Here is a 14,798-nt window from a genome sequence, read left to right on the forward strand (position 1 = left end):
CAGCCTCTCTGAAACTCTGTGAGAAGTCCAGGACCCGAGGCTTTGCTGAGTCATCAGACATTAAAGATGACTCAGCACTTATTTTCAATCAGTCCACACATCACCTGACGGTCATACATGTATATGATGTGTAAAATAATGTTTGTTTACCACTGAAAGTACGGCACGGTTATGACATGTACTGGGATGTGAGCAGTGGGGTGGCCAGGACATGTTCAGTGGGGTGGCCAGGACATGTTCAGTGGGGTGGCCAGGACATGTTCAGTGGGGTGGCCAGGATGGAACCAGTGAATCAAATAATATTCAGTATATCTAACTATTTTTTTTCGTATTCCCGCAGGCAAAGTATCAACAAAGCTTACATTATACAAATGTAGTGCAGTATACAGACGGTTTAGCTTATGGTGACCAGCAGCACTATGAGCTCATTCTCTCAGTGTACCATCAGGAATACAGAGACCTGTGTGTGTGTGTGTGTGTGTGTGTGTGTGTGTGTGTGTGTGTGTGTGTGTGTGTGTGTGTGTGTGTGTGTGTGTGTGTGTGTGTGTGTGTGTGTGTGTGTGTGTGTGTGTGTGTGTGTGTGTGTGTGTGTGTGTGTGTGTGTGTGTTGAAGGCAGACAATGCCTGCAGAGAAATGTCCTAACCCTCCTGCTCTCCATCTGCACACTGCCTCACTGCCAGGCCACACACACACACACACACACACACACACACACACACACACACACACACACACACACACACACACACACACACACACACACACACACACACACACACACACACACACACACACACACACACACACACACACACACACACACACACACACACACACACACACACACACACACACACACACACACACACACACACACACACACACACACAGTAGTGTATGAAGCTCAGTGTAAACACGGTCTCTCTCCACCAGGGCAGCAGTGAGACCTTCACATGTTTCTAACTCTTCCTCAACATCAGTGACAGCCGACTGTCTTTATGAAACGTATGTTGATGGTTTAGGGTCACTGCGACTGCTCTCAGCAGGGAGTCTCAACTCTCCCCCAGATCCAGAAACTACAGAGCTAAAAGAGTACGCTGTGACGTCGCCTTGGCTGTGTTTCCAGAGGATGAGGCAGAGCTGCAGAAAGAGGCTTTCCACTGGTGCTGAGTTAGAATAGCGTAGTGCATCGTTCAGGAAGGAGGGTCTCATCCTCTGCTCTCTACAGCTTCAGTCAAACACAGACCTGATTCAGAGTTACCACCAAAACACATTCAGAGATGATTGAAGAGAGACCAGGGGACAGGAAGTGAGGACATGCTGACTCATGTTAGGGTGTAGTTTTGCTGACTCATCTCAGACTCACTTGCTGCCATTTTCATCGACCTTGCCAAAGCCTTCCACACTGTAGATCAGTGGTTCTCAAATGGGGGTACGCGGACCCCTAGGGGTACGTTGGAGTACTGCAGGGGGTACGTGAGATTTATTTTATGTTAATGAAAACAAAAACGTAATTAATGCATTGAAACAAACTACTAATAGTAGATGAACTAATTTCTTCAAAGGTTTACAGTAACTCTGGATAATAAAATGGGAACAATAAACGGGGTGCTCTCTTTTCCTCTCCCTCTCCTGACAGCCCGTCAGTCTCGTGCTGCTCGCTGAACCTGTAATGAGTGACCCGACAGTAAAGAATACATATATGTATAACTAGTTTAGCTAGTTCCAGAGTAGAGGAACTAGCTAAGTGTGTTAGGTCTAACTCTTAGTGTGTTTTGCTCGGTTCAACGGTCCGTCTTAGCGGCGGAGCTGATCATGCAGAGCTGCGTGTTCTCCGTCAGCAGCAGCTGATCTGATCTCTGATCTCTGATCTCTCACTCGCGTCCGGTTACACTTCACTCGCGTTTATGTCCAAATCTATCAGATCTAGCTAGTTCTAGTTAATGATATGACTGCCTGCTTATCAAAGGACCTAAACAATAAGCGTTGCTTGGCAACGGCTTGTGGCTGCAAAGTACAGCGCAGCATTATGCATATGTTTATATGAGGGGTCAAAATCCCATGCTCATAACATGCTCATATATTTGTTTATCTTCATTCCCCAAGCTCCAAAATAAATAAATAAATATACAAATTTTAGGAAAAGTAAGGAAGTTTGAGCAGTGTGGGTTTTATATGAACAGAGTTACACACATTTCAAAAGGCAAAGTGTAATAACTGCAGGTGCCTCCCTGTCAGAGTGACAAAGGTCCTCAGTGAAGCTCAAGCACATGTGTCTCACTACATTGTAAGAACCACTTATTAAAAAGATCAGTTCAATGCAGCTAATGTCGTCTTAGTGTTATTGCATGATGTTAAAATTGGTTTGCCATGAATTTAGTGATAGATTGTAAACATTTGAAATGCAGCATTAAAGTGTTTCTTATGTTGTTGTTTTGATAAATCAGACTGATGGTGCAGCGCTGTAGCTCTTTATATGTGCATTTTTTCCCTAATAATTTTTTTTGCGCTGATCGGGGGTACTTGGCTGAATTTTTTTTTCAAAGGGGGTACATTATTGAAAAAAGTTGGAGAACCACTGCTGTAGATCACCAAATGCTTCTGGGAAAGCTTAGATGCATTGGTGTCACTAACCAATCGATAGCCTGGTTTGAAAGCTACCTGTCCATGCGCACCCAGTGTGTAAAATCTGAAAATCTGAAGACACAGCCCCTATCCATCTCTAAGGGAGTACCACAAGGCTCTATCCTAGCACCCATCCTATTCTCAATATACATCAATGACATGGAGAAATCAGTGGGCAACTCCTCTATCTACCTATATGCCGACGACACGATTCTGTACACTGCTGGCCCTTCCCCAGATACTGTCCTGAAAACTCTTCAGGACAGGACATCTCTCTGCCCTCAGCCTGGTCCTGAACACCACTAAAACCAAGATCATGTGGTTTGGCCGTAGTGGCGCCTCCCAAACTGGCACTATTGTGACCGTCGATGGCCGGGACCTCGAAATAGTTCAATCTTATAAATACCTTGGATTTTGGATTTTGGAGCTCTCGATCATTTAGACGTTCTGTATCACTCCGCCATCCGCTCCGCCACCAACGCCCCAACAGGACACACCACAGTGACCTGTACTCTCTGGCCCTCTCTTGAGACCAGGACACACCACTGTGACCTGTACTCTCTGGCCCTCTCTTGAGACCAGGACACACCACTGTGACCTGTACTCTCTGGCTAACTGGCCCTCTCTTGAGACCAGGACACACCACTGGCTGATGTTTGTTTACAAAACACTCCTCGGCCTCACCCCCTTCTACTTCACACAATTACTGCTACTCCGCCCAGCCCCGACGCACAACACCAGGTCAGCTACAAGCATGCTGCTAAAGACCCCCAAAGCCCATACATCCTTTGGCCGCTCCGCCTTTCAGTTTGCAGCAGCAGATAGCTGGAAGGTCCTTTGTCTCCCCCCGCACCTTCAATGTCACTATTACAGACACCCTGGTACACACAGCAGCTGCTTTGCCTGATGCTGATTTTAATGACTGGTTGAAACACAGCAATATGAGTTTGTATATGTTTAACTGCTATGCCTGTCGTCTTTGCTCCATGTGTGTGTGTTGTCTCCTGGGTTCTGTAGGGCCCGGAGTCTGTCTTTTGATTTATTTCCCTCCCAAACCCCATCCCCTCAGGAAGCCTTTGCCTCCTGGCAGGTCATCATTGAAAATAAGAATTTGTTCTTAATTGATTTTCCTGAATAAATAAAGGTTCTACTACTCATAATGCTGACTCATCTCAGACTCACTTGGACTCATAATGCAGACTCATCTCAGACTCACTTGGACTCATACTGCAGACTCATCTCAGACTCACTTGGACTCATAATGCAGACTCATCTCAGACTCATAATGCTGAGTCATCTCAGACTCACTTGGACTCATACTGCAGACTCATCTCAGACTCACTTGGACTCATACTGCAGACTCATCTCAGACTCACTTGGACTCATAATGCAGACTCATCTCAGACTCACTTGGACTCATACTGCAGACTCATCTCAGACTCACTTGGACTCATACTGCAGACTCATCTCAGACTCACTTGGACTCATAATGCTGACTCATCTCAGACTCACTTGGACTCATACTGCAGACTCATCTCAGACTCACTTGGACTCATAATGCAGACTCATCTCAGACTCATAATGCTGACTCATCTCAGACTCACTTGGACTCATAATGCTGACTCATCTCAGACTCACTTGGACTCATAAGGCAGACTCATCTCAGACTCACTTGGACTCATACTGCAGACTCATCTCAGACTCACTTGGACTCATAATGCAGACTCATCTCAGACTCACTTGGACTCATAAGGCAGACTCATCTCAGACTCACTTGGACTCATAATGCAGACTCATCTCAGACTCATAATGCTGACTGATCTCAGACTCACTTGGACTCATAAGGCAGACTCATCTCAGACTCACTTGGACTCATAAGGCAGACTCATCTCAGACTCACTTGGACTCATAATGCAGACTCATCTCAGACTCACTTGGACTCATAATGCTGACTCATCTCAGACTCACTTGGACTCATACTGCAGACTCATCTCAGACTCACTTGGACTCATAATGCAGACTCATCTCAGACTCATAATGCTGAGTCATCTCAGACTGATCTCAGACTCACTTGGACTCATAATGCAGACTCATCTCAGACTCACTTGGACTCATAATGCAGACTCATCTCAGACTCACTTGGACTCATAATGCAGACTCATCTCAGACTCACTTGGACTCATACTGCAGACTCATCTCAGACTCACTTGGACTCATCTCAGACTCACTTGGACTCATAATGCTGACTCATCTCAGACTCACACTGCAGACTCATCTCAGACTCACTTGGACTCATAATGCAGACTCATCTCAGACTCATAATGCTGACTGATCTCAGACTCACTTGGACTCATAATGCTGACTGATCTCAGACTCACTTGGACTCATAAGGCAGACTCATCTCAGACTCACTTGGACTCATAAGGCAGACTCATCTCAGACTCACTTGGACTCATAATGCAGACTCATCTCAGACTCACTTGGACTCATAATGCAGACTCATCTCAGACTCACTTGGACTCATACTGCAGACTCATCTCAGACTGTCTTGGACTCATACTGCAGACTCATGCCAGGGTTTCATGACTCAGTGCTGGGTCATGAAATGGTCTTAGGGCTTAATGGATCAGCTGTTGAGACGCACTGCTCTGGGATCTGTTTCTTTGAGGCGGAGCAGCTCAGATGTTGACGGTGTTTCCTAACCCACAGCAGCAGCACCACGTAACTATTCACTTAGCGGGCTTCCCCTCGGAGAAACACGTCAATGGTGTCATTACTTCCAGTTAAGTGGATACATTGAATTACCCCGTGCAGCCATTACTACTGACGAGCAGTGACTGTGTGTGTGTGTGTGTGTGTGTGTGTGTGTGTGTGTGTGTGCATGCGTGCGTGCGTGCGTGCGTGTGTGTGTGTGTGTATAATTGTGTATCTCTTATTAATCACTTAATGTATTCCATGCAAGTTGGGATATTTTCTTATCTTTTATTGTTATTTAAATGTTTTTATTATTGAATTGTTGAAGGACCACTCTTTTGTTCTTGCCCATTACCTGTGATCTGTGAAGCACTCTGAGCTGCACCGGCCCGTTAAATAAGGGTCAACATGAACGTGTGTGTTAACTCTCCATGTAAATACTATCCATTCATTGTTATTATTATTATTATTGTTATTAAACTCTTACCTTGGCTAAGTGAGAGTTGATCCATTTGGTGAAGGTCCTCTTCTGCACTGCCTCCTGCTCGTCTGGAAGAGAGAGAGCAGACGAGAGAGGCTGCTTCAGTTTGAGAGGAAACAAACTCAATCAGAGGACTCTTTAAAGTAGAGACACTACATACTGATATACACCTGAACATTAGCAGGAGAGGACTCTTTAAAGTAGAGACACTACATACTGATATACACCTGAACATCAGCAGGAGAGGACTCTTTAAAGTAGAGACACTATATACTGATATACACCTGAACATCAGCAGGAGAGGACTCTTTAAAGTAGAGACACTACATACTGATATACACCTGAACATCAGCAGGGGAGGACTCTTTAAAGTAGAGACACTACATACTGATATACACCTGAACATTAGCAGGAGAGGACTCTTTAAAGTAGAGACACTACATACTGATATACACCTGAACATCAGCAGGAGAGGACTCTTTAAAGTAGAGACACTACATACTGATATACACCTGAACATCAGCAGGAGAGGACTCTTTAAAGTAGAGACACTACATACTGATATACACCTGAACATCAGCAGGAGAGGACTCTTTAAAGTAGAGACACTAAATACTGATATACACCTGAACATCAGCAGGAGAGGACTCTTTAAAGTAGAGACACTACATACTGATATACACCTGAACATCAGCAGGAGAGGACTCTTTAAAGTAGAGACACTACATACTGATATACACCTGAACATCAGCAGGAGAGGACTCTTTAAAGTAGAGACACTACATACTGATATACACCTGAACATCAGCAGGAGAGGACTCTTTAAAGTAGAGACACTACATACTGATATACACCTGAACATGAGCAGGAGAGGACTCTTTAAAGTAGAAACACTACATACTGATATACACCTGAACATCAGCAGGAGAGGACTCTTTAAAGTAGAGACACTACATACTGATATACACCTGAACATCAGCAGGAGAGGACTCTTTAAAGTAGAGACACTATATACTGATATACACCTGAACATCAGCAGGAGAGGACTCTTTAAAGTAGAGACACTACATACTGATATACACCTGAACATCAGCAGGAGAGGACTCTTTAAAGTAGAGACACTACATACTGATATACACCTGAACATCAACAGGAGAGGACTCTTTAAAGTAGAGACACTACATACTGAAATACACCTGAACATCAGCAGGAGAGAACTCTTTAAAGTAGAGACACACACACTGATGTTGCTTCTTCTCTAATAACTGATGCATGTCTTAAAGAGGTCACACAAGGAGATCGAATCTCTTTTGTTGCTCTGTTAATACATTCAGCCACACAGCTTCATGCATTATGCAACAGTTTTAACAAACACTTGATTTCTGCTGCAGCTCTCACGCTGGTCAGCTGCTGCTGCATGGGAGCCATTTTCAACCCCCCCCCACACACACACACACACACACACACACACACGCACACACACACACACACACACAGCAACACACCGTCACGTGATGGAGGAAACAGGCAGCAGAGACGAGCAGCTAACCCTCGGACAAACGCTTCATCACTGAGGCACAGGGGAAGCCCACCGAAGCATAGCACACAAAACAACACACACACACACACACACACACACACACAGCTGTTTGTGCAGCATGACACTGTGGTACTGGAGCACACACACACACACACTGTCTCTCAGCTGTTTGTTGTGAAGGTGAACCCTCTGTTAGCATCTCCTCACTCGCTGCCCTACTTACCCCTCAGATACTGGAAGAATCCGGAGACCAGGTTCAGAGAAGACTTCCTGCCGTCCTTACGCTGATCCATCGCCCACCCCCACACACACACTCTCTCTCACACAGACACCCCCGCCTCTCATGAGGACCAGCGACACACAGATTTATATACGTGTGAGGATGAAAATCCACTGAGGGAAAACTGGAAATCTCTCTCCAGCAGGAAGCAAAACAGATCTGACTCCCCCTCCTCCCTGACACACGCTCTCTCTATCACACACACTGACACACACACTCTCACACACTAGCGGATCGGGTCATGAACGAGCCCTCCATCTTCCTGTGTTTCCCCCCCGGTGGAGCCATGCCTGTGTGATGCTCAGCTGCCTCTCAGCATCACAGGCTGAGCAGCAGCCAATCAGAGCGCAGCAGCAGCCGTGATGTCACAGCCTGCATTATCCTCAGCTGAGAGAGAGAGAGTGTGTGTGTGTGTGTGTGTGTGTGTGTGTGTGTGTGTGTGTGTGTGTGTGTGTGTGTGTGTGTGTGTGTGTGTGTGTGTGGCAGCTGCTAGATGTCACTGACAGTATTAATTATTCATATTTACTCCACGCTGAGCTTCAGTCTCTTAATTGACTTCTAGTTAATTGAATCAAGAGCACAGGGACCAGAAACATATTATATATAAAAATATGATTAACCGTGTTATTATTTCATTTATAAATCTATGATTTGAACTTAATTTATAACAGTTAGACAATTACAATTAATAGAATATCTCAACTTTAACACAATAAAATAAATAATTAATCAAATAAAATGTGTGCAACTTACAGGCAATGAATTAAGTGATTATTAAAAGATACACAATTTTTTTTTTAAACTACTGTTTTACTTAACGATAAAATAACACAATTATACAAATTAAATACAAAAAATGTGTATAAAATAATGTAAATTCTAATAAATTCATGAAAGGCCTAAAAATATAGGTTTCAAGTTTAAAGATGACTTCCTGCAGCTGTTCATGTATTTATTTAAAATGTAATCAAATTTGAAATGAAATGTTTGTATTCAGCCGGTTTTTAGTAGATTTAAACACACACACACACACACACACACACACACACACACACACACACACACACACACACACACACACACACACACAGATGTTCTGCACGGCCTCTCGAGACCCTCAGATGCTCCTGGATACTCAGCATTAGGAGAATAGAGGATGAATGAAGCTTTGACGGCCCCCCCCCCCCCCCCCTAAAAGCCTCTCTATAAAAAGCTCTTTCTGTCTCTTTGTGTCAAAAAGGTTCAAAGTCACTCCGTTTGAAACGCTGCGAGCAACGAGAGAGTTTTGGATCTGATGCTCAGAGCGTTTCATATTAGCTCTGCTCTGAAAGCATTAACCCTTCACTCACTGACAGGCATGTGTGCTTATCTGAACGAGTCGTGAATACAATGAGAACTTTAGCATTCAAATACACCAACGTAATACTTTTTCTGTTTATTGTTGGAAAGTAATTTATGCAGAAATGTTTTTAAATGTTAAAATAAATATGTTTCTGCAGGAAAATGACTTTATGATGAGTCTAACATCCAGTAGATGATTGCTCATCAAATGCAGATTGCACTGCTCCTATTCGGAGAGATTCTGTATTTCCTTCAAACTAATTCGACTTTTTGATTCGAGTTTTAAATCGTAATTATTTCCTCTTTATAATATTTTCTCTAAGTGTTTTGTTGAGAGTCTTAAGTGTGTTCTTCTCTTCCTCTGCTTTGCTCCATAGCCCTGAAGTGACGCACTCTGCACAGCAGGAAGCACCACCAACACGTGTTGTGTTCAAAGACAGTCAATTACTGCAGGATTATTGTCTTCCTGTCAGAGGGAAAGTGAAGCAGCTCTCACACAGAGCCTCGATCTCTCCCAGGTGACCCCCCCCCCCCCCTTCCCCCCAACAGAGTACATGTAGTACTACCTAAAGTACTATCTGCTGTACTATCTGTAGTACTACAGTACCTGCAGTATTCTATCTAGTATTCCCAGAGGTATTGTGTGTCCTGAGATCACCTGAGTATTACTTGATGTCCTCACGCTGTCACTAAGAGGGGGGGTTGTAAGATATAGCTGAGGGTCCCCCCCCCTCTGTCAGTCAGCTGTCTCTGAAGCCCCTCTGCCGCTGACAGCTGTTAGACCCCACACACACATTTATAAAGATTCACAAATAGACATGTTCAGTTTTGAATAGTCACCTTTTCCCCTAGAACTGAATTGCTCAAAAGTCAAAAGCTTTTAAAATAATTACAGATTTCTTTTTACTGGAACAGAATTTATATCCACAGTGTTTTTACTTTTGTTCCATAAAACAACAAGAATACATTCAAATAAAAACAGGATTTAAAGACGAAACACCGTTACATTCCCCTTTGTATTAGATTTATATACTTTGATTCTCATAGATCTATTTTTAAGAAATAATGTTCCACTTATTTATTTATTGCTGCGGACACATTTTGAATCTGCTTTGATCTATTTTTGTTTTATTTCACGTCCTGTGAGATAAACTAATAATCCAGTAGAAGATACACTGGAACAAAGCTGCTCCAAAACAAGTTCAACAATAATGAGCTGTCTCCACTTGAGACCAGTCCAAACATCTGCCAATAGAACAAGTGAACATCAGCTTGGTGATCTGCCAATAGAACAAGTGAACATCAGCTTGGTGATCTGCCAATAGAACAAGTGAACATCAGCTTGGTGATCTGCCAATAGAACAAGTGAACATCAGCTTGGTGATCTGCCAATAGAACAAGTGAACATCAGCTTGGTGATCTGCCAATAGAACAAGTGAACATCAGCTTGGTGATCTGCCAATAGAACAAGTGAACATCAGCTTGGTGATCTGCCAATAGAACAAGTGAACATCAGCTTGGTGATCTGCCAATAGAACAAGTGAACATCAGCTTGGTGAGATCTCTAGAAGTAAGAAGGGATATTTAGATAAATCACATCTTGTAATCAGCAGAACTCATTTTGAACTATATCTCACCAGAACCAGGAAATGTTGTGTTTCAAAATAAGCCTCAAAGGTTTTCTGTGTTCTGATGTTAGTTGGTGACTTCCTAATAAATATGTAAAGAATATGAGTTTCATCTGAGATACGACTCAAAGTGAGATGTTTGACTGAACAAGATGATGCTTTGTCTAAAAACAAGAGCCTCTGTCTCACTGCAGTGTTACTCCTGGAGTTATGATGTCTCCTATAAGGAGGAGAGACACACTCTGACTGGATCCCAGACACTGGGACAGATCTAGAGCTTCTGTAGAGTATCTGCTGATTGCTGCCCCCCCCCCCCCCCCCCAGCCCCTAATGTTTCCTCTCTTGTGATCATCAGACAGGAAGTAGACGACGCTTCTCTTCCTCTTCCCTTCCTGGAAGTATTTCACATTAATGAGCTTTAATGTGTCGGAGTGTCGATGGAGGGTTTACCGCTCTGAGAGGCGTGTGTGTCCACTTCCTGTCTGACACGCAGCCAAACCCATCATTAAACCACAGCACACACTCCTCATGCACGCTCCTCATGCACACTCCTCATGCACGCTTCTTGTGCGCGCTCACCAGTACCCGACCCACTGAGCCACCAGAGGGCCTGTCAGGCTGCAGGCTGGTCCTCATCTTGATTTCTGGGTTTCATCAGGTTCTGTTTTTAAACGTCAGGTCAGAGAAACTCTGGAGAAGGTCCTATTCAAGGATTGATGATGAATAATCAACTGGCCCTTCAGCAGGGCTTTAATGGACAGATGGTTTATACCTTCTACTCTTCTCTTTTGGACGACGAAGAGAGTTTACAGGGAGTGTCTTTGTCTCTCCTTCATTAAGAGGAACGAAAAGAGAACTGAAGAATAAAGTTTCTGCTCGAGGTCTAAATTCAAATACTGCCATCACCTTTCTCTCTCAACGCCTCCTCTCATTGGACAGAATCAGAGGGACGCTTTGATGACAGGAAGCTGCACCTTAACGTCCTCCAGCTGTGACGCCACACCAGAACCACTTCCTGTCAGAAACTCTGGTGAGTAAAGCTGCTCAGAGCCACTACTTCATCGAGTGGCGCCGAATCACTGTTTAAATGCCCAGCATACGTGCTACCAAGCAAGTCTCCTCCACATTGAGAAACGGCCACAGGCTGCCGCTCTGCAGGTAGACCCCCCCCCCCCCCCTGCAGTATTAAAGATCATCATGTCTGGTTCTGCATGATAGCCACACAGCATCTCTTTGCGTGTCTTTTAGCTTAGACCCCACCCCTCGCCGGCGGGCGGAAAAACGCATCGTCTGCAGGAAACAGCGTCTGAGGGCTTCTTAATATTTAATAAACTAAGAATGTTTTATATCGTAACGGGAACAAACTCAGCCAACTGAGCTTTTTTTTTTTTTTTTTGCAAAAAAACCCACAAAGCTAGCGCTGAGCCTCTGAATTAGCCAAAAGCGGAAAAATGCTAACGGCAATTTGCACAGAAACTCCCTCATAACAGCCTTATTACTTATCGTAACTGCACGTCCAACCCATCGATTAGCATCGAGAGAAGACACAGAATCGATCGGTACATACGTCATCACTCCATGATAAGAACTCGCGACAATATTAACAAAAAGAGACATCAAACATGTGGCGCTAGGTAGGTCTTACCTCATAGGTTAATCCAATGTGTCTGTGTCCCTTTGAATGATTTCTGATAATCCATAAGAAATAAACCTGCTTCTCCGTTTCCAGATGTCAGAGCGAGAGATAGTTCCACTCTGATGCAAAACTACGTGCGCATAGCCCCCACCTTTTTGCTTTACCATGTGTGTGTGTGTGGAGATTCCCCTTCGATTCTATTGGCTCTAACGGTCAGAAAGAGATGTCAATCACCAAAATCGACCAATGGGTTCCAGAGAAACGGTAAAAACCCCCATGTCCACCCAAATCACCTCAGAGGTGGAGTGTTTTTTCTAAATCTCTCTAAAAAGGTCAAATATCACTTGTTTTACATCGATCTTGATTCAGGGTACTTCTTATCTGTTGTATTTGGATTCCTAAAGCTTTTAGTCTACCTTACCATCATCCAAGGGTAGTTTTCACTATAAGTACAAAATAATCTTTGGACGGACACTATATCATTTACAGTTGTTTACTATGTTCAATCTGAATTTTCTTTAAATAAAAAACATCCGTATTGATTCTGACTTTTCTAAATCCAACTCACAGGTTTATCATTACTTTGAGGGGAAAGATTATTAATTGAACCCTTTTAGAAGATATGGTCCTTTGTTCTGGGAATGTCCTTTTGGAGCCTGAGACCTGGAGAACAGGGTTTAACAGGTTCTCTGTGTTTCTAACCGACTCACTCATTATTCAGCAGCTGTTCCCACACAGAGGGCCTCACAGCGCCACCTAGTGCCTCAGAGAGGGACTGTTGGTGTTTAGGGTCTTGTTGTCAGTGCATGTTGCATGGAGACCCTCAGGACCAATCAGAAGTGAGCTTCAAGTGTTGTTAACATGTAGAGGTAAATACAACGGAATATTTCATGAAAACAAGTTATAATACTTTGAGGGAAATATTGTAAAATTTCAAGAAATAAAGTCATAATACTTTGGAAAAAAGTCAAATTATATTTAATTAAAAACAATTCTGAATACACTAAGACAAATATTGTAATACTCTTAGGTGGAGGTCAACTATTTTATAAAGGTTATAAAGGTTACTAATAAATAATTTGATATTTTATGCTCTTAACCTTTTTTTCCCTTATTTTTTTATATTACCATATGTTATTGAATATGCTCCTTAGATATCTTTTTGACTTGTCTTGTTATTGTCTCCTTGTAGCCTGTGGAGCACCTTGAGAGGACGTTGTTTTTAAAGTGTGCTCTGTTATCTTGTGTTTCCTCCTCGGTCGCTCCGCTGATGAAACTGTGACTCAAATGATCGTTAGTGATGGCTCATTTCAAAAGAAGAGTGAAGTGTGAACAGGAAGTGAGCCTCTGCAGGAGCTGGGCAGCCGAGCTGGCACGACCACAACGAGGTTTCAGAACCGTCTCCATGGCAACGAGACGTAAACAGGAACAAAGCCCGCGAAAATATAAAATATGATCTGCTGCAAGTGGCTATGTTGACAAATCGGTTTTTTTAGTGCACATATTTTATATTTTATTCCATTCTATTTCAATTCTGCTTTATTTGATTTTACTATATTTTTTCGGTAACACTTTATATTAATGTACACAAATTAACCATCAACTATTTGTTAATGAACGTGCATATTAGCAGCATATTGGCTCTTTATTAGTCATTATAAAACACTTGTTAATGCCTTGTTCTACATGACCATATTCTACATGACCTTATTCTACATGACCATATTCTACATGACCATATTCTACATGACCTTATTCTACATGACCATATTCTACATGACCATATTCTACATGACCATATTCTACATGACCATATTCTACATGACCATATTCTACATGACCTTATTCTACATGACCATATTCTGCATGACCATATTCTGCATGACCATATTCTGCATGACCATATTCTACATGACCATATTCTACATATTCTACATGACCATATTCTACATGACCATATTCTACATGACCATATTCTGCATGACCATATTCTACATGACCATATTCTACATATTCTACATGACCATATTCTACATGACCATATTCTACATGACCATATTCTACATGACCATATTCTACATGACCATATTCTGCATGACCATATTCTACATGACCATATTCTACATATTCTACATGACCATATTCTACATGACCATATTCTACATGACCTTATTCTACATGACCATATTCTACATGACCATATTCTACATGACCATATTCTACATGACCATATTCTGCATGACCATATTCTACATGACCATATTCTACATATTCTACATGACCATATTCTACATGACCATATTCTACATGACCATATTCTACATGACCATATTCTAAATGACCATATTCTGCATGAGCATATTCTACATGACCATATTCTACATGACCATATTCTACATGACCATATTCTACATGACCATATTCTACATGACCATATTCTGCATGACCATATTCTACATGACCATATTCTACATATTCTACATGACCATATTCTACATGACCATATTCTACATGACCATATTCTACATGACCATATTCTACATATTCTACATGACCATATTCTACATGACCA

General features: G+C 42.6%; 1 protein-coding gene across 1 annotated transcript in view; it reads right to left on the bottom strand.

Moving 5' to 3' along the window:
• The window catches only part of syne1b (spectrin repeat containing, nuclear envelope 1b), a 165,932-nt gene extending 158,049 nt beyond the window's left edge, over window positions 1-7,883 (bottom strand). Inside the window, exons 1-2 of the mRNA XM_079692895.1 lie at window positions 7,565-7,883; window positions 5,808-5,869 (exon numbers count right to left, since the gene is read on the bottom strand). Coding sequence (XP_079549021.1) covers window positions 5,808-5,869; window positions 7,565-7,634 — 132 coding nt within the window. The 5' untranslated portion in view covers window positions 7,635-7,883. The remainder of the gene's footprint in view (window positions 1-5,807; window positions 5,870-7,564) is intronic.
• Window positions 7,884-14,798: the final 6,915 nt, after the last annotated feature.

Source organism: Notothenia rossii (assembly GCF_949606895.1).
Source record: "Notothenia rossii genome assembly, chromosome: 7".
Lineage (NCBI taxonomy): Eukaryota > Metazoa > Chordata > Actinopteri > Perciformes > Nototheniidae > Notothenia > Notothenia rossii.